At 34.6% G+C, this 26,448-nt stretch overlaps 1 protein-coding gene across 1 annotated transcript; it reads left to right on the top strand.

Annotated features, from left to right (window-relative positions):
* The first annotated feature begins 13 nt into the window (after positions 1-13).
* Positions 14-26,448, top strand: Naa60 (N-alpha-acetyltransferase 60). Its single transcript, XM_069845514.1, has 6 exons — positions 14-315; positions 418-526; positions 12,158-12,322; positions 18,020-18,246; positions 20,288-20,392; positions 23,707-26,448. Exons 1-6 carry the CDS (start codon positions 299-301, stop codon positions 23,867-23,869), a joined length of 786 nt encoding a protein of 261 aa, XP_069701615.1. The 5' UTR covers positions 14-298; the 3' UTR covers positions 23,870-26,448.

The raw sequence follows: 26,448 nt of genomic DNA on the forward strand, positions 1-26,448 counted from the left end.
ATAGAGAGGATATATACAACAGCTTTCTTTGTAATTGAATAAGTAACTTTGAGGAAATTATGTTTATCATAATTGGCTTCCCTGAGTATTTGTGACTTGCAATGGCAACAAACATTGAGGGCAATGAGTGGTTTCTGTACAGTATTTCAGCTGTTATTTCGTTTTGTGTAAATACGTAAATTCGCATAATTTTCATCATTAATATTAGTGCTATATAAAATTGAAATGTAGAGAATACTTCCCAACATGTTATCGATAAATTAAAATGATGTAGGCCTGGCTTTTGACTGGGCATTTCATGGCTGGAATTAATTGGTAAGGAGACAGTGGTGACAGTTACATACAAAAATTATATTGTGAATATTGTTTTCAAAGGTAGTGATCATTATTAAAAAATCTTTATGTTCATGTTGATAGGTATGCTGGATATCCAATAAATCAAAAATCCTGCATGACTAAACCGGTGCCATTGTGCAGTTTGACAAACCTTCAGTTGAGGTTTTTGTGTCCTTCTGATCTGGAAGAGGTTTGTAATCCTTATAAACTTTATTTATTAATAACTCATAAAAATATTTTAGGTCAGTGAAAGAATTTGCGAAACTACTCGAATATGCTGTATAGAAAGAATAATTTCCATGATATTTATCTTTGCTTTAAGTAGGCTAGGGTTTATTTTATGTCAGACTAATAATTCTGTCACTAAATGAAATCAATTGTAACAAATTAAAACATAATACATGTTAGTTTGTGAAATTTCGTACCGTTATTGTGTGTTCGTGTTTAGGTATTTAGTAATAATTTTCAGTCATTCCATTGAGGTAGAATGGCTGTACGTACGAAGTAAGATTAGTGCAATCCTCGGTAATGTTTGAATACACGGCACTCAGATATTTGTTAGCCATTGGTTTGCGTGCTTTGGTGTTTCTTTCGTCAGACGCGCAAGAGAAGTCTTTTTATTCACCTCCAGAAGTGCAATAAGCGTCCACCATAGATGGAATGAACGAATTTGTATTTTTAGTATCGGGAAATACTCTCTTTTACATAAAAAAAACAAATCTTATTTTAAGATGAGCATTTTCCCTGGACCAAAAATACAGTACAAATGGAGTAAAAATTAACCAACACTTAAGTCAACACTGTACTAAGACAAAATAATCACATTAAAAAAAAATGCTCTTTGTCTGTGGTTAATGCTTTTGCACCTCTGGCGGTGAAAAAGAGAAAGGTATCAAAACGTTCCTTGCGTCCCTGATGGTAGAAAAAAGAAAAGCATTGAATTGCGCAACGAGGATGAAATGCCGTGTATTCAAACATTATCCCATTCAGGCAATAGAGCATGCTGTAGGGTATGTTGTTAATGTCAGTCCCGTATTTAGGTAATGCTACGTCCATGGGCCCGAAAAAAAATGTTGCGCCAGCCACCAACTAAGTTAACTTTTTTTTTTTGCTTGGTTATTTAACGACACTGTATCAACTACTAGGTTATTTAGCGTCGATGGAATTGATGATAGCGAGCTGGCATTTGGCGAGACGAGGAAGAGAATTCTTCGTAGATTATCTGACATTCGCCTTACGATTGGGGAAGACCTGGAAAAAACCCAGTCAGGTAATCAACCCAAGCGGGAATCAAGCAACTCCAGATCAGCAGGCAAGTGTGCAACTGCCTGAGCTATACTGGTGGCTACTAAGTTAACTTATGCAAATCTTAGATAATTATAGAGCATTTAAAAAAAGGGTATGTAACAACAATTTTACATCTGCCACTATCTAAAGCAGACAATATGTGAAGTAGGAAAATACCGAGAATTTATTTTCAGCATGATTTTTCTTTATTTCCTGAAAATGTTGCCGCCCTTACGAATTTGTTGCTCTGGTCCTGTGTCCATATGGCCCATGCGTAAATATGGACCTGATTACATTCACGGAAGTGATTAATTACTTTCAGAATCATTCTTCACTGTGGAGACTTCCTGACAATGGTAAAAGGTTCTGGTCTCTAGAGTAGCATCGCACCAGTTTGTTTCTAACTAAGTTAGAGACTTTTCTAGAGAGAGGAGGATTCTATTTTTATATGAGGGCTATTCGTAAAGTAACTTTCATTTATTTTTTACAAACCTGTGAATGACGTTACAGAATTGGGTTACAATACGTTTGAAAGTATACACTCTAGTTTATTTTGCCACATAGTTTCCAGTCACATTGAGACACTTGTCGTAGCGTTTGACGAGCTTTGAAATTCCGCAATCGTAGAATTTGGCCGCCTGTGACTGAAGCCAACCTACGACGCTGCTTTTTAACTCTTTGTCATTGTCAAAGCACTTCGAGCCAAGCCACGTCTTCATGTGCATGAAGAGATGGTAATCACTAGGCGCCAAATCTGGACTATAGGGAGGATGATCCAATACTTTCCAGTTGAACTCTTGCAGTTTGGTCGTAGTACGACGTGCTGTATGCGGCCGGGCGTTGTCATGTAGGAAAATTCCCCCAGAGCTCAACATGTCACGACGTTTGTTTTGAATGGGCCTTTTCAAGTTTGTTAGTATGTTACAGTAATGCTCAGCTTTAATTGTGGCATTCCTTTCCAAAAACTCCACTAGCAAAATTCCTTTTCTGTCCCAGAAGACAGTTTGCCATGAGTTTCTTCGTGGAAAGTGTTTGACGACACTTTGTGGGTTTTTTTGGGGAGTGAGTATGGCCCCACTGCATTGATTGAAGCTTGTTTCTGCATTCACATACCACACCCAAGTCTCATCTGGTGTCACAATCTGATCGAGAAAAGCATCATCTTCTCTTTCGTAACGCTCAAGAAAGGACAGTGCTGCTCCCATCCACTGAGCCTTTTGTTCCTCAGAAAGGAGTTTAGGCACCCATCTGGCAGAAAGTTTCCGGTAGTCCAAATCTTCGGTAATCATTTTGTACAGAAGAGTACGACTAATCTGTGGAAAATCCTTACTAAGCTTCGACATGGTGAACCTGCGGTTTGCTCTAACCCTTTCGTCAACCAAACGAATCAGTTCTGCATTCACGATACTTGGTCGACCACTTCTCTCTTTATCATGGACATTGGTTCGCCCATTTTTGAACATACGGCACCATTGTCTTACACCACCTTCACTCATTACGTTTGGCCCATAAACTTCACAAAGTTGGCAGTGGACTTCACTAGCTTTACAGTTTTTGGCCACAAGAAATCTTACTACAGAACGTACCTCACACCTGGCGGGACTTATGATTGCAGCACACATTTTGACAGCACGTGGCTCAGAGAGGAACAAAGACACGACCTTGACTCTACCGCAGCTCGACGCATACTGCTTCAAGGTACACTCCACCGCAAGAGTGGCGCCACTGTCTCTGTTGTTACACACGCTATATGAAAACAGAAGTTACTTTATGAATAGCCCTCGTACTATTTGATTTAGCAGCAAGTGACTTACACAAAAGACACTATTAGTTGGTGTAAATATCACGCTGTTAATACTAGACAATTAGGTGGAACACAGGAGGAAGGCCTTAAAATTGTTATTCTTCTGCTAAAGTCAGGGTATTTGGAGTCCTTAACCACATCTAAGCATTCTTTTTATTATTTTTTTAGTCTCTGTTAATAAGTGACATCAACAGCATTACACTCAGAGACTAAATAAATATTAATTTTAATTTTTACACAAGGTCATGATTGAATTCAATTGATATTACCTCTCACAGAGTAGTCTCTTGCATAGAGAGTAAGAGACTTCGACAATCACAGCTCTTCTGGCAATGTACAAAATCACAAAACAGTAGGGAATGAGAGTCTTTTTAATTAACCCCTTCCAAATAGAAATGCAGTCACATTAAATAAGATAAGCTACTGTATTACGAGAATTGATATTTATTTTCTATAGATTTCTGACAATTTAGAAAGTTTGCCATTTGTATTCTAAATTCTTGATTGATTGTGATTGTTCCACAAAATATTATCCTTAAAATCTTCATGCTGGTTGTTTCATTAAATCTCGTGTTTTTTTTTTTTTTTTTTTTTTTTTTCCATGACAGTACACATTTTCATATTATCCACTAAATACTATTCTTAAGATCTTAAATTTACAGTTTTTTTTAATATAGCCTATTTTTGTGATTAGTAGAATCTAGATTCCAAGTTTTGCCACAGTTTTGTGCAACTGCAGGATATTTTAGATTCTTCTGTAAATTTCACGAATAAGTTAGGAGCCACTCCACATTTCGTTGAATAGTAACAGATTTGGGCAGGTATGTATTTATAACCATTTAGGCATGAAAGGGAAGTGTCTTGGTTATAGGGAAGAAAAATTAAATAGAATATAATGAATTAAAGTCCCGCACCGTGGCGTCGCGGTCTAAGGCATCCCGCCTAGGACTCGCGTTACGGAATGCGCGCTGGTTCGATTCCTCATGGGGGAAGAAATTTTCTCATGAAATTTCGGCCACTGTATGGGATCGGTGCCCACCCAGCATCGTGATGCACTTGGGGAGCTACGATAGGTAGCGAAATCCGGTTGCGAATAACAGCTATAACGGCTGGGGGGATCATCATGCTAACCACACGATACCTCCATTCTGGTTGGATGATCGCCCACCTCTGCTTCGGCATGTGGGTGTGAGGCCAGCAGCCGGCTGGTCGGTCTAGGCCCTTCAAGGGCTGTAGCGCCACAGATTATTATTATTATTATTATTATTATTATTATTATTATTATTATTATTATTATTATTAATAATGAATTAAAGAACAATATATATATAAAACAAGAAATAATTTTCATCTCTAAAGAAAACCTTAGAGTAATAATGAGGCATTTTTAATTAGCCAGAAGTGTTAAAAAAATAGTAGACAGCATTCTCATTATCTTGTTTAATATGAATACGATTTCATTATATAATTATTCGTTTATATGATTGTAATACTGCCTACATAATTACATCCCTGATTAAAAGTGATTCCTTCAGCTATCCAATGTGTGATTATCACGGACTTGTCTCTCCATATAGTGGACTCTCACGTATTCTCTGTGATAATAGATATACATATTGAACACTTCACAGGTGACATACACAGTGCGTTTCTCCAGTTTTTGATTGGCCACATGTCTGATCATTGCTCAAGCCCTCACTGTTGGACACAGTTTCAATCACACATCAAATCTCCAATTTAAAACTTAGGTTATATGTAACACATCATCAGTCGGCCTGGTTGGTGCAGTTGGCATAGCGCTGGCCTTCTATGCCCGAGGTTGCAGGTTCGATCCCAAGCCAGTCGATGTTATTTAAGTGTGCTTAAATGCAGCAGGCTCATGTCAGTAGATTTACTGGCATATAAAAGAACTCATGTGAGACAAAATACCGGCACACTGGCGACGCTGATATAACTTCAGCAGTTGCGAGCGTTGTTAAATAAAACATAACATTTATTTAATATTTATAACACATCAGTTTTGGAGATGGGAGTATTCGAATAAAAAATAGACTACGAATTATTCTATTCTTGTAAGTTCTCGAGATATATCTCGAATCATGAACAAGTACTATTCGAATACTTTGTTCAGATGGTAGATGATGCGAGAAGTGAAACAGTAGGAAGTTTTCGAGAACATCGATTGCTCATCAATTGTATACATTCGTCTAACCTCATCTGCAAACATGAGGTTCTTGCTCCAGGCCATCTCTCTCTGTCTCACATCTCTTCTCTTTCTTTCTCTCGTATAATTACGGAATGCAGAAATCAACATGTTTATTGGAAGGTGCAGATAGCTACATCATGTGATTGGAATAATAAAAAGAAATATAAACTCCAGGGCTTGCATAGTTATCACTGTCATGTTGGACTGCTATTATTATTGCTGTCATGTTGGATGTTGAATAAGAGAACCGAGAAGTGAGAACTTGCCAGTGAGTAATCAAGTCATTATTCGAATGGCAAAAGTATTCGAATCAATTATTCAATTCTTAATATTATTCGAGAACAGATTATTCGATTCTGCCCATTGCTAATCATTTTACCAAGCGAGGTGGCTCATTGCTGCAACACTGGACTTGGAGGTCTTAGTTTCAAATCCACATCAGGATTATTAGTGGTTACCTCGATCATAAAATAACTAGGAATCTAATCAGTTACTTACTATATTTTTCTGTTAGATAGTGGGCATCATCTGCTTTTTTTTTTTTGTGACAGATCTAGTATTGTAATCCAATTTACGTAACTCGGGTGACATATCCTCATTCCAGCTGCTATCATCTTCTTGTATATAGGTTGATTTTTTAATTCTGGCAACTACTTTTTTTCTCTCGGTACATAGCATTGAATTGAATTTAATTTAATTTAATGGAAGGGGGCACTATGGCCCAGCACTGCGACCTTGTTCAGATCTATTGCGCTAGCCCTCTTGTGACACATTCCCACTAAGGTTCTCTGGTCCAGGTTTCGAGCAGACAACCCCGCTTGTCCCTAGGACAACCACTCCATGCGTTGCCAGTCATTGTTCGGAGAATGCTACAGAATGATAGTGAAATGGAGAAATGGTGACAGAATGATGTAAATACCTAATTTGGGGAAAAACAGGAGAACCCTGGGAAAAACCCCAACTGCGATCACCACAAGTGTCACTATGGATTTTTTCTAACGAAAAAGTTCCAAACCTGACCAGGAATCGAACCCAGGCTGCCTGCATGACAGTCTGAAGGTCTGACCATTGAGCCACCGCAGAGGTGATACATAGCATACTTACATGGTTCTAAGTTTTACAAGCCTTCGATGTAGTCATCACCGTTGGGTGCAATGTCTTTCCAACAATGTGGAAGCCATTGGATCCCATTGGCACTATCTAATCTGTTGATGCGAATAGAGCGGTCGGTTGCCTGTAAAAGTCTTCATCTGTTCGGAAGTGAATCCTTCATCTTACGGATTAGATTGAAGTTGCAGGGACTTAAATCCAGAGAATATGGCGGATGATAGAGCACTTCCCAGTACCAGCGATTGAACAATTCAGACACAACTCCTGCTGTAGCATTGTCATGCAGAACGTTGAGTGAATTATCCATAAAGTGTCGCCGTTTTCTTCTCAGTGCTGCTCACAGATTGTGTCGCAAGAACGAACAGTAGTACTCTGCATTAACGTTCTGCCTTGGGGGAACGGTGTGCTTTAAGATCACACCATCCAAATCATAGGCAAGAATCAGCATAGCCTTCACATTGGTGGGGGTCTGCCGAACTGTTGTTTTTCGTTGTGCCTGTGATGACGCCACTCGTCCGATTGCTGTTTCAGCTGAGGTTCATAAGATCTGGCCTAGGTCTCATCAATTGTAATGATACGCCATAAGAAGACCTCTCCTTCGCGCTCATAGCGCTGCAAGAGAGTACGAGAAGCGTCATTTCTGCATGTCTGTTAAATCATGTGGAACCCATTTTGAGGCAGTTTTCCGCATTTTCATGTGGTTCTTCAGGATGTGAAGCACAAACACCAATCCTGTATCTTGCGCTAACTCACAAATCGTTAAGTTTCGATCCATCTCCACTAACGTGGACACAGTCTGTACATGTTCGTCATTTACTCATGGGTGACCACATCGAGGCATGTCCAACACACTTTCGCGTCCTTGTCTGAAGGCTCTAACCCACCTTGCTACAGTTCGGTAAGGTAACACAGCCGCACCGCAAGCCTCTTGCAGTCCTTGATGACACTGCCGTGCCATGTGACCTCCAGCACATTGAATTTTTAACCAGTTTCTCTGTTCCTCCTTCGAAAAAATGCGACTGTATTCTGCGACTGCTTGTTCATAACTGCTCGTCTTATTGTTGTCACTGTGAACGGATATGGAGGGGGAGGACGAGTTCATTAGCTCTGAGGGAGGGGAGGCATGTAAGCAACCTGTGGTATAAATGATATTGCCTGGCTCCTTTGCACAGCATCACTGCAACATAGTTGCCACTACTAAAAAAATCATTCCATGTACTTCTATGACAGATACTGGACTTCTGATTTACATGTCTGTATACTTTTTATAGATAACTAAATAGAATTCATCCTGAAGAATGCAAGGGTCTGAACAACGATAACCTTTCCACATTATATTGCGAAACCAGCAGTGGTGGAGGGTCCATGTTAGCACTGTTACCCCGACTAACAGTTTAATACAGTAAATTAAATACGAAATACTAGAATATCTTAACATGTGAGATAATAAATATGGTGAGTAATGCTCTAAGCAAATTGTTCTTGCGAACCCCCAGTTGCCAGCCTTTGTCAGCCACCTTGCTAAGGCTGACGTGAAGCAGCATGGATGAGACAGGGAGCACATGCATATTCATACAGATCTGTAATATGTGTGAATTACATGCCACATAGCATGCTGTCCAACGATGCAGCCTGAGTAGAGTATTCTAACTCTGAGTGTGTTGCATTTATTATTGTGATTGTTACACTTTACACAAAGAAAAACATCATGAGGGAAGATAGTGGTTATATTATGGAAGACTTACTTAGTCATTCCTTTTCCAGCGGAAGTTTTGCTTAAAAGAAAGGAATAATTGACAGAGGTAAACCAACTTCTAATTTAAATAGCATGATAAGTCAAAAATCAAGTACGACATTTTAGTAAATGAGGGTAAGAAAATGATATATAGCTCTATGACTGTAAGGCTGCTTTCTCACCGAGTTTGTCCAGTCCAGACAAGTTCAGACCCATCCAGTCCAGTACAGTCAACAGGTTTCATACCGAGTATGTCTTGACTGAAAGTCAGTGTGTTTCTGCCATTCCTGCAGTGAGATGAATGCAGATATGATTGCGTTTGTTATACCATGACCACTCAATGTTTTCTGAAAATGTTTTCTTTCTTCCTCATTCATGTTCAGTTCTTCTTGGTATGTATGTGTAATTTTCCTCAGTGTTGTATAGTTATCATTTACGTTTGAATTCGTAATTCTTGTAATTTGTAATATTCGTTCACTTACCACTTGCATATTCATTGAGTGTAACTTCTAAGCCTTATATTATTTTGTAATTGTTATTTAGTATGTTTGCATTATTTTACTCACATCAATTTTTTAGTGTTCTTTAAATTTAATATTAATCTGTAATTATTAACTTGTATTACTGCAAATTGTATCAGCTTCTTTTGTTTCTGGCTAAGTGGAAGAGAAGGCCTCATGGCCTTAATTTCGCCCACTGCCTGCTGGATCGCATCCTATAGCTGCGTAAACTGCCTGCCTAATCAACGGTTACAGCCGCTTGGTGGCAGGTAATGACATTGCATATACTGATAATGTTAATAGCGGTGGGCACTGCCTGCCACCTAGCGGTAAAATAACTTTGATTGAGCAGGCAGTATAAGCAGCCATAGGATGAGATCCAGCAGGCAGTGATTTCGCCAGAACAAATAAATATCATTATTATTATTATTATTATTATTATTATTATTATTATTATTATTATTATTATTATTATTGCTATTGTTATTATGATGATTATTATTATCATTATTATCATAATTATCATTATTATTATTATTATTATTATTATTATTATTATTATTATTATTGTTGTTGTTGTTGTTGTTGGTGTTGGATTCTGCCCCAATAGATCCACAATAGAACAAATATTTACATTGAGACACACATTACAAAAAACACGAGAGTATAATATTACTACGCATCATCTATTTGTTGATTTTAAATCTTCATATGATACGGTTAATAGGCAACAATTATACAAGACAATGTCAAAATTGAATATACCTATCAAGTTAATAAAACTAATCCAAAACTAAATGTTCCGTGAGAATTCAATCAAATCTCTAAGAAAAATTTGAAACTAAGATCGAATTAAGACAAGGGGATGCACTGGCTTGTTTATTGTTTAATATTGCATTGGAGAAAGCAATAAAGGACTCAGGACTGCAAAGAACTAACACAATTTATTGTAAATCCGTACAACTATTAGCATATGCAGATGACATAGATATCATTGCCAGATTTACAAAGCCGCTGAGTAAAGCCTTCACCTCTTTGGAGAAATGGGCGAAGGAAATGGGATTACAAATTAATGAAGGGAAAATTAAATACATGATAGCTAATCCAAAAAGAATAAACAATCCACTTGATCATATTCAGTTTGGACATTATGTCTTCGAGTGTGTGAACAGTTTTACATACCTGGGTTCCTTGATTGATCAATGGAATAACATAATTCTTGAAATTAAGAAAAGAATACTCTATGCAAATAGATGTTATCATGGTCTCATAAGTCACATTAAATCTAAATTATTAACTATTAAAAGGGAAATCATAATATATAAAACTTTGATTAGGTCAGTACTTACTTATCTATGCCTCAGAAACTGGACTCTTAATAAACAAGATATAGATAAATTAAATATCTTTGAGAGGAAAATACTAAGAGCAATTTTTGGACCAGTGCAAGTAAACAATGAATGCAGAATACGATACAGTGCTGAACTGTATGAACTATATAAGGAGGCAAACATCATTACGATAATAAAAACTGATCATTTGAGATGAGCTGGACATTTGACAAGAATGGAAGACTCACGAGTAGCTAAAAGAGTCTTTTTATACAATCCAGGAGGACAGAGGATTAGAGGAAGACCGAAAGCTAGATGGGAGGACGACATAGAAAAGGATGCTAAAAGTATTGGAGTGCGTAACTGGACTGGTAGAGCAAAAAACAGACGATGACGAAGACTTCTTGGGACAGCCAGGACTCTTGATGGGTTGTAGCACTGTTGGTGATGATGATGATGATGATGATGATGATGGTGATTGTTATTATTATTATTATTATTATTATTATTATTATTATTATTATTATTATTATTATTATATCAAACTTCCCATCATCACAAATCTGATGTTATTTCTTTATTAATTGTTTTATAATGCTGTTGTTCAAAAAAATAGCGTATGAAACATGTTTATAATATTATACAATTGAAGACCTCTCTCGAATAGGGGTGTATAACCAACAAATCTACACGTTTCAGGAGAAAAAAAAATAATTTCAGAAGCATATTTAGTTAGGTCTATATTTACTAGCAGAACCATTTGATTAATCAAGGGTACAAGTTTATTCAGCTATTGGATGCATTCATTTATTGTTATAAATGAATGCTTCAAAATTACTTTTTCCACCGAAGTCACATATTTAATTAATTTGATGTTACACCCTTTTTCGAGGGAGGTCTTCAATTATTACATTATGAATTTGTTTCATAATATATTATTAAATTGAATTACTTCACCACAGAGCCAGCTATGACGTGAAATTATGAAACCATTTGAAAATATCTGCTGTATTTGTCGATATATAGTCGATTCTCTATCAACTGTCTTATTCAATAAAATCAAACAAAAGATGAAAAAGCACCATTTGTATCTGTAATAGAAGACAAGGCTACAGTTATAACGCGAAAATCTCAACTCAATCCATTTCACATTACATTACACCTGATGGTGTTCAAGAAAGGTTCATAAAGTTTACTGATGTAAACTGAGACCATACTACTGTTCCTTTGGCTGACCATGTTTTCAATTTAATCAAAGTATTTCAGATTGAGGATAAACTACTGTCCGTCCAAGTGGTTATGTTATAGAGTTACTGAAATGGGGAAAATCACGTGGCAGTTATTTACTTAACTGGACCCTTTTCTTTAAATTATTTTAAACAGTTCTATAATATTACATAGAAGTCAAATTCTGAATAGCAAATATATTCAGAAAATAGCTACGACTGGTCAGCTGTTAGCCTTTACAGAGGCACCAGCAGAAATGAGTGGGAGAAACCAGGATGCGACATAACCACTCGGATGGACAGTAGTTGCCCAGACTTATAATGGATGTTACATGCATGTTACTGTAAATACAGTGGAAACTAACACCTTGGAAAATGCCATGTTCTGCACTGGAAGCCAGGGAGAAAATGATGCAGTTCGTATTATAATGTTCAGTGTTAGTGGACAACTACTATTTTCTATAAATAGTATACTAATATTTGTGTGCAATTTAATGTATCCTCTCTCTCTGTCACATACTGTTCTTTAATTTATTAAATGTCAAATTCATGTAACATATTTTGTAAACTATATTGTTAATGTGTCATGTGTTTATGTACATATCAAAGGTTTCTCTCTCAGGTTCGAGCACTTTGTCAAGATTGGTTTCCAATTGATTATCCCTATTCCTGGTATGAAGACATCACGTCAAATCCTAGGTTTTATTCCTTGGCGGCAGTGTATGATGGTATCATCATTGGACTTATTGTTGCGGAAATAAAATCCTACATAAAATTAAATCGAGAGGTATGTGAGTGACATTATTGATTGATTGATTGGTTGATTGATTGATTTATTAATTGATTGCATGAAATAATTAAACAGAGTATATAATTAATTATATTGAAATGTTAAAAATATATTGAGTCTACGATTGTATATGATTGTTAAATTACTTAATAGAGGCCCAGAATAGAAATTTCAAAATTTGAAATTGGAAATATACTTAATTAGAAGTGGATTTTTCACAGCATTCATGAAATACCACAGACTGGAATTAAACGAAATTTGTGACATTTGAATTTAGTAACACATAAACACTATATACAGAATGTCCCAGGAGGAATGTAAAATAGTTCAGGATATTGTAGTTTGAATTAACCTACATCACTTTAACCTGATATATCTATATCTGAAGTCCTTATGGTTGGGAGATATTGATTGGCTCACTTTTAAATGGAGAGAGCCATTATACATATATTTCTACGTCTTAGAACAGTGACCATCAACTCAGCCAATAGCAAGCGTAGACAAGCATTGCTAGCAGTCAGAGCAAGTGGACATTACATCATCCTCTAATCTCCCATTCATTAGAGGCTCTTGTTAGAAGCTAGTTGCAGGAGAATTGTACAGATATTCATGTTAATGTTTATGTGATTGCTGACCTTCACACTAGAGCCCAAGAAGCTTCCTCATTAAGGATACAGTTTTTTTTCTTTCTACCAGCTGGATAAGCACTAAAACAAAATACAGTAAACATACACAATGCTCAGGCCCAGATTTAGCTATAGTGCTGCCTCTAAGCAGTGTTAAAATTTGCCGCCCCCCAACTCCCAGAAACAGTTTATGAGCAGCTATTATACAGGTCATGTTTAGTTTAAATTAGTTTTGAATGGAATGTTACAATTCAGAAAACAAAACAGACTTCAACAAACAAAGTTTGATAACACAATCTCAAGGGAAAAAATGGAACTCTCTGCATCATAATCCACAGTTAATTCCCGATTTACCACGTAAATTGTCTGTAGCTGCATTTAGATTGGCAAAAGACCATGACTGTTTGGCCAAGCACCTGCATAGAATTGGAATATAACAGTCCCCTAACTGCCCATTATGCAATTCAAATCAAGAAATGGATTCGGAACACCTCAAAATCTATGCTTCAGTGGCTGACCATGACAATATCTTTGAAAAATATTGAAGTGCAAGAGGTCAAATGACTTTATTGTCAAACTCCTTGCATTAGGAAACAACAACTACAATTCAGAAAACAATAAATTACTGGAATCAAAATACATGTATCTTACTTGTGAATTGTAAAGATTTCCTTTGCACTTTTTCACAGAGAAAGCATTGTTAATATCATCAAAGTCGATCTGATGAAGCACATCAGACTCGATGCAAAGAAACATATTCAAACTTATTCATTATTGAAATAAAACTGATTTGCGAAAGGCAGGCTGTGGTTTATTTTTAAGCATTGGTTTTTTTTTGGTGGTATAATTATTACGAGTATGTCTTACTTCGATAGGAAGTATAAAGTAAATTGAAAAATAAACTCCAACTCTTTGCAGAATAAACCTTTCATATCAACCTCCATTTTGAATCTTGTGTACACAATTTTAACATCACTAGTTCATCAATTAATTTCATATCGAATTATATAGTGCACATGCTGGAAAGAGATTAAATAGCATTGTTGACGATATATTGAAAATGTAACTGAGAGTTGTGGTTACTATTCATAGCGATAAATAATAAACACATCCAATTTGATTTTCAATCAGTTAAATTTAAGCAATTTCATAGTACAATAACGTGATATAACTATGTAGCTGCTCACTTTCCTTTTACTCTCGCCATGACCGACAATGCAAAACAAAACAATATCCGACTTCCACAAAATGTTCAAGAACAAACAAACTTCAGAAAAGATTTACCAACAAGTGTTTTAAAACAAATTTCACTGTAAAAAAAAAATGAAAGAGAAAGCGAGAGAAATTGCCGCCCTAGGCAACTGCCTAGGTTGCCTAGGCCTAAATCCAGCACTGACAATGCTTACAAGTTCAAATAGTAGAATCTGTATGAGTGTACCAGGGCATTATAATACTAATACAGTTCAGTTACATTTTTCCACAGGTTTTTTCTTCACATAACCAGGTAACAGTAATCACTACAGTACTAGTATAGTAAGTTAAAATTTACACAATCTGCTCTAAATGTCCTCCTTCAGCTACAGTTCTGCTAACACGTCAAGTATAATACACGAAACTGCAAGGTGTTCCAATATTTCTTCTGTCAATTTCTCTCCAACTGTTAGACTCCACACGTAGAGTTAAATTAATGTAGTTTAACTCAAAGTACTTTATCCTGAAGTGTGTTGTATTCCTCCTGGGATATCCTGTATAGTTTCCTGTCTAGAAGTTTTGTAATAAAACTATTGTATTTCATTGTTTTATATTTAACTTTTGAATTATTTGGTAAATGCAGTATTTATTTAATGTACGTCAAAATTATTTCTTATATATTAACTGGAGGAAACAAGAATACTGATCGGATACACCATAAGTTGTAAAAAAAAATTATGTGAAACTGTACACTGAAAATAAGATTTTATCAATCATTTTTGTATGTCCTCATTGGAAATGGGAACCATTTGAAGATAAGTATGAAATGTGTAAATTATTTATAATATGTCATATTTGTTGGTACAGTTTTAAATTAACAGAGCAGTGAAAACACTTAAAATTTTTATTCCAGACTTCTTTTCCTCCCTCCCCACCTGCTGAGATATTGATACCAGCTTCTCCATGCACATGTAATTGCTTATGTTGTTTGAGCAGTGTCAGGCACTGTGGACTCTCTGCATCGATGTGCCAGGCTTGTTGTAAAAGGTGAATTAATGAACTGATATATGTTAATGTTTATAGGTTTTAAAACATGTTACAGAATGGTAGAATTTGTTTCCCTTCAATTCGTATGCGAATTAAAGTGAATATGGATCGTAGAACAAGATTTATCCATGAACATCTACATTAAAAGACAGGCCATCTATTAGTAAATGTATTATTGTAAGAGAAAATCAGTTTGGATGTCGTAATTGTTCAAACAAATTAATATGAACTCATATTATAATTATTTTTGTGATGATTTTATACACTTTACATTATGTTGTTAGATCAGTTTGTACTTGCCTGAAAACTGATTTGTTTGAAAGATAAGATTTTAGACAAGAAAGAATTCTTATAAATTTCCTAGAATGGAATAGAAACGAAATTCATTTGTAAGATTGATCGTGTATATCCATGGATGTATATATTTTGTATAAGTTTTATATTATCAAAGTAGTACTGGCAATTAGTACAACAGGCAACTAGTATGATAGAATCAATTATTTTGCATAAAACACATTATGACTGCTGCATGGCGAAGCTGGTGTCAGTAATTGATTACCATGACTTTCTAGGTAATTTATAAATTTTCTTTGTAACCTTCTGGATCTATATAGATATTTTCTCGAGTTTATTATTTTTTTTTTACCACTGTAAGGCAATAATATATGCATTTTTAATATTTCATACAGTGGTTCCCAAACTCTGGTAGATAATCCTGAAGGTCTAGATGTTGTCTTGCAAATATAGTTCAGATTAAATAATGTTTTTCATGAAAGTACTGTAATATTCTTAAGGCTGTCTGATCCTATATCATATCCAGCACATATAATATTGTTTCAACTTATGGTGGCAATCATTTGGTATGAGCAGAAGCGTCTATTTTATTTGTGAATAAGGACTACTACCATCACTGCTGCTAGCTGCTGCTGCTGCAGTGTTGACCCACTTGTGCTCTTTGTGCAAGAGCACTCTTTGCTCTACACAAGCAGTATGAAAGAGCAGATAATCCCACTCAAACAGTTATGTCCATGGCTCTTTTTTGCTAGCAAGTGCACACACTTCTTTGTAAGGGCAGCTGTGTTGGTCACTGTACTACTGCTGCTGCTACTGCCACTGCCTCCACCACTGCACCAGTTTTTATTTGTTAAACATTGTGCACTTTGATTTTTTATTAATGATGAACAAAAAATAAATGTTGTAGGTTGCATTTTCCCGCAACATGATGTGTAAATTAGAGGCCACTTTTTTTGTCACTGTAGGCCTACTTATCATTCTTCATTATTTATTTAGTCACATTTGCAACAACGTTTTCAGTTTAGAATATTTTACTTTGGTTGTTAACAAGGTTAAAGTCACGTATTTTTACAAGACTTAGTATGTATATGACTTAATATATATTATACAGAGTGTTCAAAAAGTATGGAATATTACTCATAACTTCTTTAATTTTAATTGCACAAAAAAACGTTTTATAGAAAAACTATTGGAGGTAAATCATATAATATGATACCAGTGTTCGAAAAAAGTTATTCAGACATACAGTGTGTGACAGTATTTTTTTAAAGACATCCTATATTAAAATTTACATATTCCGAATCTATATTAAATGTTCCGTATGAATGTGTAGAAATTGTACCCATTTACCCATTTCACATCTTTTAACTATTTATTAAACTGGTTTTGTGCACTTCAAACTTGAGACAAATAAGTATGTAAAATCATGTTGAGTATCCATAAAACTAAACAAAACACTATCACTAACCAAACTTGATAACAGATACTCAAAATGAGAACTATTCATAGCCAAACAATATCCCAGTCTATCATGGACACAGTCCATTGTCTTTCTCACAGTTACGTGACTGATCTATATTGTTTGGTTGTGAATGATTCTCATTTTGAGTATCTGTTATCAAGTTTGGTTAGTGATAGTGTTTTGTTTAGTTTTATGGCTTACTCAACATGATTTTACATACTTATTTGTCTCAAGTTTGAAGTCCACGAAACAAGTTTAATAAATAGTTAAAAGACGTGAAACGAGTGAATGGGTAAAATTTCTACATATGCATACGTAACTTTCAATGGAGATTCGGAATATGTAAATTTTAATATAGGGTGCCTTTTAAAAAAATAAAGTTTACTATCACACTCTGTATGCCTCAATAACTAACTTTTTTTGAACACTGATATCATATCGTATGGTTTATCTCCAACAGCTTTTATATAAAACGTTTTTTTTTTTTTTTGTGAAATTAATATTTAAAAGTTATGAGTAATATTCCATATTTTTTTAACACTCTGTACAGTATATGTGTATATTAACAATTTATAGTTTAAAACTAAAACATTATTTAGGAGGAGGGGGAGCCACCAATTTTTGCTGCAGTCTGAAGACGTCTTTGGTATGAGAAGTTTGGGAATCACTGATATATTATTTTATTCGTCTCAGTGGTGAATCATAAATATTCTTAAATGAAAATGTTATGTATGAATAGTGAAACAAAAGTCAGCATTTGTCATCTTATCTTTGGATTAGCTCAGTCTCAGAGAACCATTAATTTATTGTTATCATTTATCGTGTGAGGTATTAATGTGAGATTGTTTTGCGTCTGTTTTTGAAGAGTATGGGTGAAATAATTAAATGAAAAATTGATAATTTATTTTGAAGTACTTCTGTGGGTTAGGTTAAATTTGTTATTCATTTATTTTAAATAAGAAGTGAATTAAATACGAAAGCAAATTTGTTTTCAATATGATATATAGTAACAGTTTTTGTATATTTGTTTTGCATTCATGTATCATTGTTTCCATAATGTGACTTCCTTTCCAGGATCGTGGTATTCTGTCACAGTCATTTAGTAAACAGACAGAAGTAGGTTATATTCTAAGCCTAGGAGTAAGCAAAGACCACCGTCGTAATGGTATTGCTTCCTTGCTGCTCGATAATTTGATATCACATCTCACGACTGTTGAACATGTGGACTGTAAAGCACTCTTTCTGCACGTGCTCACAACTAATTCGCCTGCCATTCACTTCTATGAGCATCGTAATTTCAGGTACATCACATTTTACAAGCATTTACTAAACTATTAATGTTTTGTTTTTCTTTCTGTTTTCCATTTCTTTTCTTCTGTATGCATGTGAAATATTTGGTTAGTATTGTTTAAATAGATGTTTACTTTTCATGAAAAGACCATATACAGTAACCCTCTTTTTTAACGTATCTCTGGGAGACTAATTGCTATTTTTTTCTTACATGCGAGTTTTTTTGTAAAAGGGGTTTTCACTTGATATAAGGAAGGGAGAACTGAGAGTAGAAATCAAAATGTTCTTAGGTCATTTAACTACATTATATTTACATGTTCTTAACATGCATTAAATTTACTGTTAGGAAACAGAGATCAACAATAAACTTTCCCAATCTCACAGAATATTTTTAAGTGGTGTAATTAAATTTAAAATTTTTACATACTAAAACAAAATAACATTTCTACAAGCTTACTTTCAGTTGAGGTGTCGATACATATTATTGGTTGCAGTGTACTGTTGCTAGTGCGACACTGGTGTGACCATACCTTGTATAGATATTGACCACAAAGGTTTGGAATAGATTCGGAATTTCTTTAAAATGGGTTATGTATATACATATCTATTCAAAATAATGTGTTCCTCAGAAGCAGGATTCAATTACATTGCTTTTTTAGTAGTTCTGCCAGGATTTTTGAATTCATTTCTTAAAAATGAGAACATTAAAACTAGGTTTTTGCTGTACTTTTATTCGTATATAGCCAATTTGAGTATATCTTCATAAAATATGGACTCTATTAGGACTGTAAGTAATAAACAACTGAAAATGTCAGAAAAGAATTTAGTCACATAATGTGTGATTTTTTTAAATTCATGACCATGTCGGATGGAAATTTAATTTCAGGTTTATAGGCCGATTTTAATCATCATTTAGTGTTTATAGTGAATACCTTGCTGGATATGTGCAAAGAGAATTATTAACAACTAAAACCAACGTTTAAATATTTCCTCTTCAGCACAATAACAGCCTTCTTTATTTCTCGTATATGAAAAACTGTATTGTGATGCTGGAAAAAGTGATTACCCTAGTTCTATTGATAGGAATACACTTTTTCAGCATCTCTTATTGAATGTACACATTTTTAACATCTATTTATTTATCTAAATGAGGGAGAAAGAATTGTTCGATTGTTTAGAAGTGATGTACTGTGCACTTTTACATTTTGTAGTTGAAAAAAAGTAATCACAATATTTCAAAGATTGGTGAACCAAAAAGGAAGGGATGAGAAGGGTATCTGACTCATTGTGGTCGTTACAAACAACTAAATCTATTTTCTTGACAAACAAGGGTTAGTAGAGTGTGGAGTTATATAGGAGAAAGAACAGTCATCTGAAGGTTCCAAAACTTAATATATGAATGAAAGAAATATTAAAGGAAAATTGAATAAAATAGATACATGAAGTATGGAAAGACAATATTAGTGTCCAATCTACACCTCTTCTAAATATCCTAGTTATTATAATGGTTATTTTAATGTGTTCTTGTACCTTAAGTTTTAACATTGCTGTTGAATTTTGATTAATGAAGTTGATTGCACAATGTCACCTACTAGATAATATGTTCTGTCTATGAATCTCAGATAATACTTCCGGTACTCTCTTTGTTTGGAAGAGGAGAGAAGAACGAGCTGAAATTAATTTTTCTTGATTTATTTTTGTTTTTAATTGTCACATTATCATTAATGTTAACAATAATATTGTTATTAACAAAAAATATGATTTTTGCTAAGTTTTGAAGGATTACAGAATACATAATTTGTAAGGTATCACAAACAGAATAAATATTCACGATCTTGTTATTGTAGGTATATTTTAAATAGTCTATATTTAATAATTATATAGGTATTTTCGTGACATAGAATTTGTCTCTCTTTTTTTAGAATCATCACATAATATGTGTTCGTTATGATATAGTTGAGTCATTGTGTAACGTATACTATAAAAGATAAATATTTTCTTCACTTGAGCGGCAATTTCAAATGTAGATACATTTTTATGTCTTATTTTTAGGTTACATTCCTTCCTCCCGTATTACTACTCCATCAAGGGGAAGTGTAAAGATGGCTTCACCTACGTGCTGTACATCAATGGTGGGCACCCACCATGGGGAATATAATATCCTTTTTGAACTTATTGTAGTTATATTTTATTTAAGTAATGAAATTTCTTTAATGATGTGATATGTGCGCTGCAGAACAATTATAGGAAACATACTTGGATTGGCCCATCATTTTTGTCTTCCATAGCTCTGCAGCTTTAAGTATAAGCCTTGGCTTCCTTTATGTTTGATGCCCATTGGTCACTACACAGTGCCATAGTCCTCCTCCTTTTAATTCCCAGCTCCATTAGATCGTCTTTTACATCATCAATCATCGTAATTTGAGCCTTCTTCTTCTTCTAGCTTCTAAATTTCCTTCAAAGATCCATTTCACTGTCCTTCCTTTATTCATTCTGACAACATGTCCAGCCCAGTTTAACCTTCTTCCTTTAATTACTGAAATTAAATCAACCGATTTAAATTTATTAATGATTTCCATATATCTTTTAACTCTTCATTGACCACTATTAATAATTGTAAATCCATAAATTCTCCTTAAAATCTTTCTTCTTCAACTCTTAACCATTTGTTTGCATCTTATGTGTTGGAGTCCATGTCTTTGCTCCATACCTAACTATGGACCTGATTATAGTTTCATACAACTAGATTTCTAAAACTGGTGATGTGTATTTCTTCTTCAGTATACAGTGTGAACCGTAAGTAATGTAATTACAGTAATTTCAGAGAGTTGTGCTCTGAGATATTTCAACCAAAAATGTTTAATACAATTTGATTTAATTCCCAATATGCCCAGTGAAGAGAGCAGTTGTTGTTTGTTCAACTGTCTGCAGACAGATCTGAACCTCACAAGTGATACGAACAAGACACCACTTATGAGGCACTATGCCAGGAGATAATGGGGTAGGGGGCCAGTTCACTTCCTCCTGCATTGCATACATTGCTGATTAGCTACATATTACACTAATCAGACTTCAGATATGTACAAATAATTGCTTTTTTCTCTGACACATCGTCAGGTGAGATTACTGCCTGGTAACAGATGTTGTACATATCAGCCAGAACCTCAATCAGAGGCAAAAGAGAGCAGTGTATTATGATAATAAATGATTGAAAAAATTTTAGTTTTGTCCTTTAAATGTCCAGAAAGTTGATCCGAACAAATGTAACATTGTAAAATTCCTTTGCAGAACAAAAAGTTACATTTGTTAGGATCAATTTCCTGCACATTTAAAGAACAAAATTAAAATTCTTTCAACCATTTATTATCATAATGGGAATTAACCTTTTCACTGCTTAAGTAGGCTGTCAGAGTAACAGTGGACAAATTCATTACATATCCTTGCATCGACCGTTACTCTGATGGTGCGGGTGACGCAATAAAAACAAGGCTTCCAAGCCATAGACTGGAATTTTTGAACGTGGGTTTAACTTACCTGTGCCATCAAAGTGACGGTCAATGCAAGAATACGTAATGACTTTGTCTGCAGTTACTCTGACGGCCTAAGCAGCAAAAACGCTAAATCAATGGCTTTCCCAAAACACGCTATGAAATGTTTCATATAAAACAATTTTTATCTCGAAAAGGAAGCAAAAACGAGCAAAATTGTATTAAACTTTTTTGTTTGAAATATCTCAAAGAATAACCCCCCTGAAATTAATGACATTACTTATGGTTCACCCTATATACATTAATGTTCTTGTAACATTTATTTCCTGCATTGATTCTTGCATTCATTTCTGCTTCAGTCTTATTTTAATTAGTTACAAGAGAACCAGCTGCAGAGGAAGTCAGTTCGTTTCGTGCAAGTCAGGGGATAGTAATGTGTAGCAAAGGCGTTAAACAGGTGAATAAGTGTGCGTAATAGTGAAATGGAAGACAGTACAGTGAAACAAGCCCTAATGGAAATAAAGGAGAGCATGGCAGAGCTAAGGAAGAAGATGGAAGAAATTTCACTGGAAAACGAAATTCTGAAAAGCAAATGGGATCACTTTGAGAAGAAAAAGATGAGAAAAAACTTGTTATTTTTCGGGATAGAAGAAAAAAATAGAGAACAGAGTATCGATACATATGAGTAGATATTAGGAGCGTGTTGGGAGTGTTTTGATATGGACATGAGCGATGGACAAGTACAGGAAGCATTTAGAGTAGGAAAGATTCAGAACAAGTTAGGCCAATATTAGTAAAATTTAAGAGTATGGTTACGAAGGAGAGGATTATGAAGAATAGAAGGATGCTAGGGAGCACAACGATCAGAATAGATAACGACTGGAGCTATGAAGTGAGAAGTAGAAGAAGAGTTTTAATCTCTATTCTTAAAGCAGCTCAAAGAAATTGACAATTTGCGAAACTTATCAAGGACAAAATTAAGATAAACAATTTGGTTTTTAGTGTAGAGGAGTGTCTAGTAAAGTTAAAGGAACCGATTGCAGGCTCAGAAGAAAAGGAAAGGACCAGAAATTTTGAAAGAAAAAATCAAGAATATCATATCTAAAGGTGAGGTTAGTGACACGAGTGTGGTGAGTGTACACAAGAGTAGCAAAACAAATGCAAATGTGTTAAACTCAGTGAAAATTTCCGGAAAGCAGGCAGTGACGTCATCTGAAGAAGAAACTGGAGTGACGCAAACTGGTATTCAGCAAGCACAGCAGAACAAAACCTCAGTGCAAGCAAATGGAAATAGTGAACATCAGATGGGAGCAATTTTGAAGCGGGTGAAGGAACTAAGATCTAAATTGAGGCTGACTAGATGTAGAGTAATGCAAGTAGAAGATGGTTCAGGAAGCAGTGATGAAGGAAGAGGGGAAAACAAGATGAAAAAGCAGTATGACTTAAAGAAATAGTGTGGAGGAGAAATAAATCGTGAGAAAAGAAAACTAAGACCTAAATAAAGTAACAATGTGGAAAAATTAGCAGTGAAAAGTGCAAATAATTAGAGATTTGAAGTGAGGGGAAATGTGCCATACAGAAGGGGGGAGGTTAAGAATGAGAAGTATAGTATTTTTGGTTGTATTATTTTATCCCCAGAAGTTCAATGTCCATTACTAAATTGACAATATAAGCTCCAGCCTCACTGTTCTTCTGAAGCAAGTAATTTTTTTCAGCCTTAAAACTCCATCATCTTAAGCTGTGTTTGAACCTGCGAATCTCGGATCTAGTGCCAAGCATGTTAATTGCTATATCACCAAAGACAACTGTGTAAATAGTGAACCAACCTCATATATTTATAACATTACAGGTCAAAATTAACATTGACTTCAGCAAAGAAAGAGAATATTACAGTTTTCTCTCATAGGTTTATGCAAATAAGTTGTTGTGTATTTCTTTCAGAGAATAATGGAATTGTAGTTTCTTTCCTTAACTAGTACCCACTGACTATTTGAAACACTACTGCAGTCTCCTGTATCAGGCCGACCCTTGCTCACTTCCAATGTGGGTGTGGCACAAGATGCAGGGTGCAGTTCACTGGGTATGGCCTGGAATACGTCGCATTGTTGTACAGAACACCACTGCAGTATTCTCGTTCTACAGCTAACGTTGGCATTGGCATGCTGCCTCTTATTGGGGAGCACTCAGTTACTGAACTGCAAAAACAGAACATTCATTCTTTGGATCCTTCAATCATTGGACATGTACAATTATTAGAGTACGTAGCATGCAGCCACTATGTTGTGTCTGTGAAACTACTGAAGTACAGGCAGATATTTTATTTACATACATAGTTTTATTCTCTCCAGAAGTTACTTTTTTTAATTCGTAAGTTAATTTTTTCTTCCAATGATCCTACTTATGTATCCATTGTTCTCACTAGATACCAAAGTACAAACATACAAGACTGCCGGACAGTTATGGTGTCACTTTGAGCTCAAGTGCAAACATAATAGCACAATTACTGGTAATTTAATTTGAAGTGTTCTTTAAATCTGCAATAAAGATTATTTAGAAGAATATGCTGCTTATGGCCACGTGAGTTGTCATTCATGCATGTACACTTCATGCAGAAATGTTTCTTGAGCTCAATATGTATACGCCAGTGGTGCTGATTGTTAACCATTTTTAATTACTGTAAAAACTGGTAAAAGCGTGTATTCAACAATTATACCAGCCAACTTGAGTAGGAACATTGGAAAAGATTGTATTATTTGCTCTCTGTTATTAAAATACGTGGATATTAATGGTATTCAGTATAGTGAGAGATAAAATATGTGAACTGAAAGACCAGTTATATAATGATTTATATATGATTGCCTTCATACTGAAACTGACTCCTGAAATTTATTGGTATGAAATACTATCAAACGAAGATGAACACTTCAAAAATTAATTTTATATCTATTTATTTCCTTTTGCAAAGAAAATCAACGAAGATCGGCTTGAGAAAGAACATTACAATTATATAAGCAGACATTTGTTAATTGTTAAGGTCTGTATGATGTTAATTCTTGCTTGGTGTGCATGATAACATAATGCTTTGAATGGCTCTAGAGAGTGTGATTCCAGCCAGGCTCTTAAAATAAAGTTGGCTCAGCACAGTTCCTTTCATGTTTACATAATACTCTTGCCAAGTTACAGTAACATTCGCCTGCCATTGTTAGCTTCTTAATCATTCAGTTTGAACCAGATTGGATAAGTCGATGAGAGCTCAGTACATATTTTGAAATAAAACAGTTTACTTTATATTGCTGATCCATTAAAATAAATATTTATTTACTCTTTATGATATTGATGTATACCGTAGCATAAGTTAATCTGCAAATTTCGGATAAAGTTGCGAAAAAAAATGTGCTGATAAGAAATGTAAGGTAAAGAATTTATTTTTATAGGACAATTCTGAATCGATATGATGCATGTATTCCTAAGTATCCAGTGCCATTTAGAAAGTAGTCTGAAGGAAAGAGAAAGAGAATACATTTGATATGCTGCTGCTTTGTCTTTATTACAGAGTCTGTAGTGGATGTGACAACAAATGGAAAAGAAAAAGTTAACTTGCTCTTTAGTAATTTTTAAAGCATTTACGTTTTATAATTGTTTTAATATCTATGCATTCCTAGTTTGTTCATGAAACTCTACAACAATTTAAGATAAAATCTCCGTAATCTCTCATGCCAAACACAAATGGATGTGATATAATATGTAATAGGGTTAATAATGGTAATGGTTTAGTATGGTTTTATATGGCTGCAGTCACACTTTGTAAGTCACTCTTAGTGCCATACAAACAGTGATCGTCTTAAATACTCCTTGCAATTTACAGTAATAATTACATAAGATATAATGTCATTTCTGAGAGGTGAAAGAAAGAAGGTTGAGTGCTTTGCTATAAAGTATAGTACAATTGAATCTGAGTCTTTGCAATGAGGGATAAAGTTTAGTGTAGTTGTTAAGATAAAATTATATATATAGTTTTAGTACTCTGATGAAGAATATATATAATATATATTATGTACATAGAAAGTGCTAGCACTTATAGTAATATATGAAATATGAATACATGTATACATACTTCTATATGATTATGTATTCACACGATGATGAAAATTATCAATGTTTAATTATTCAGTATTTTAATAATTGTTTATGTTGCAGGATAAAATTATTTGAAGGTCTACAAACTGTTTTGTGTCACGTGTAATTAATAATTTATACTATTTTATAATTGATTTGTTATATGTGTTGCACTCCGTGACTCAGGGATGTGCCCAAATGATATATAAATGTCTGTACAAAGAAAGGAGATGAATGTGGCAGAACCATAAAACGTTCTATTCCAGTGGTTTGTTGGATTGTCTGTTACGTTATTATTTCCAGTGAAAGAGCCTTAGGTGTGAGGCATGTTTCATAGGTAAATTGTCACAAGTAGATTTTTAAGTATGATTCATGACTTGGAGATCCAAAATGATGTAATAAATTTAACAAATTTTGCTTCCAGAATATGTAGGAAATATAGTTTCATCTGTTGCTAGATCTGAAGTTAGTAACAAATAGTCATCTTCCATGTTTCAATGGATCTGTACCACACAAATGAAGTAAGCATGTGACTGAAAAGAAATATGAAAGATATACGGTATCTGAAATATGTTTTTTGTCACAAAATAAAGAAATCCTTCTCCTTTT

This window comes from Periplaneta americana, chromosome 14, assembly GCF_040183065.1.
Source record: "Periplaneta americana isolate PAMFEO1 chromosome 14, P.americana_PAMFEO1_priV1, whole genome shotgun sequence".
Classification (NCBI taxonomy): domain Eukaryota; kingdom Metazoa; phylum Arthropoda; class Insecta; order Blattodea; family Blattidae; genus Periplaneta; species Periplaneta americana.

What these genes read in the sequence shown, in the direction of transcription:
- Naa60 (XM_069845514.1), top strand. An exon ending in ACATAAAATTAAATCGAGAG is followed by an intron (nt 12,323 to 18,019) that starts GTATGTGAGTGA and finishes CTTCCTTTCCAG; the next exon opens with GATCGTGGTATTCTGTCACA. An exon ending in TATGAGCATCGTAATTTCAG is followed by an intron (nt 18,247 to 20,287) that starts GTACATCACATT and finishes TCTTATTTTTAG; the next exon opens with GTTACATTCCTTCCTCCCGT.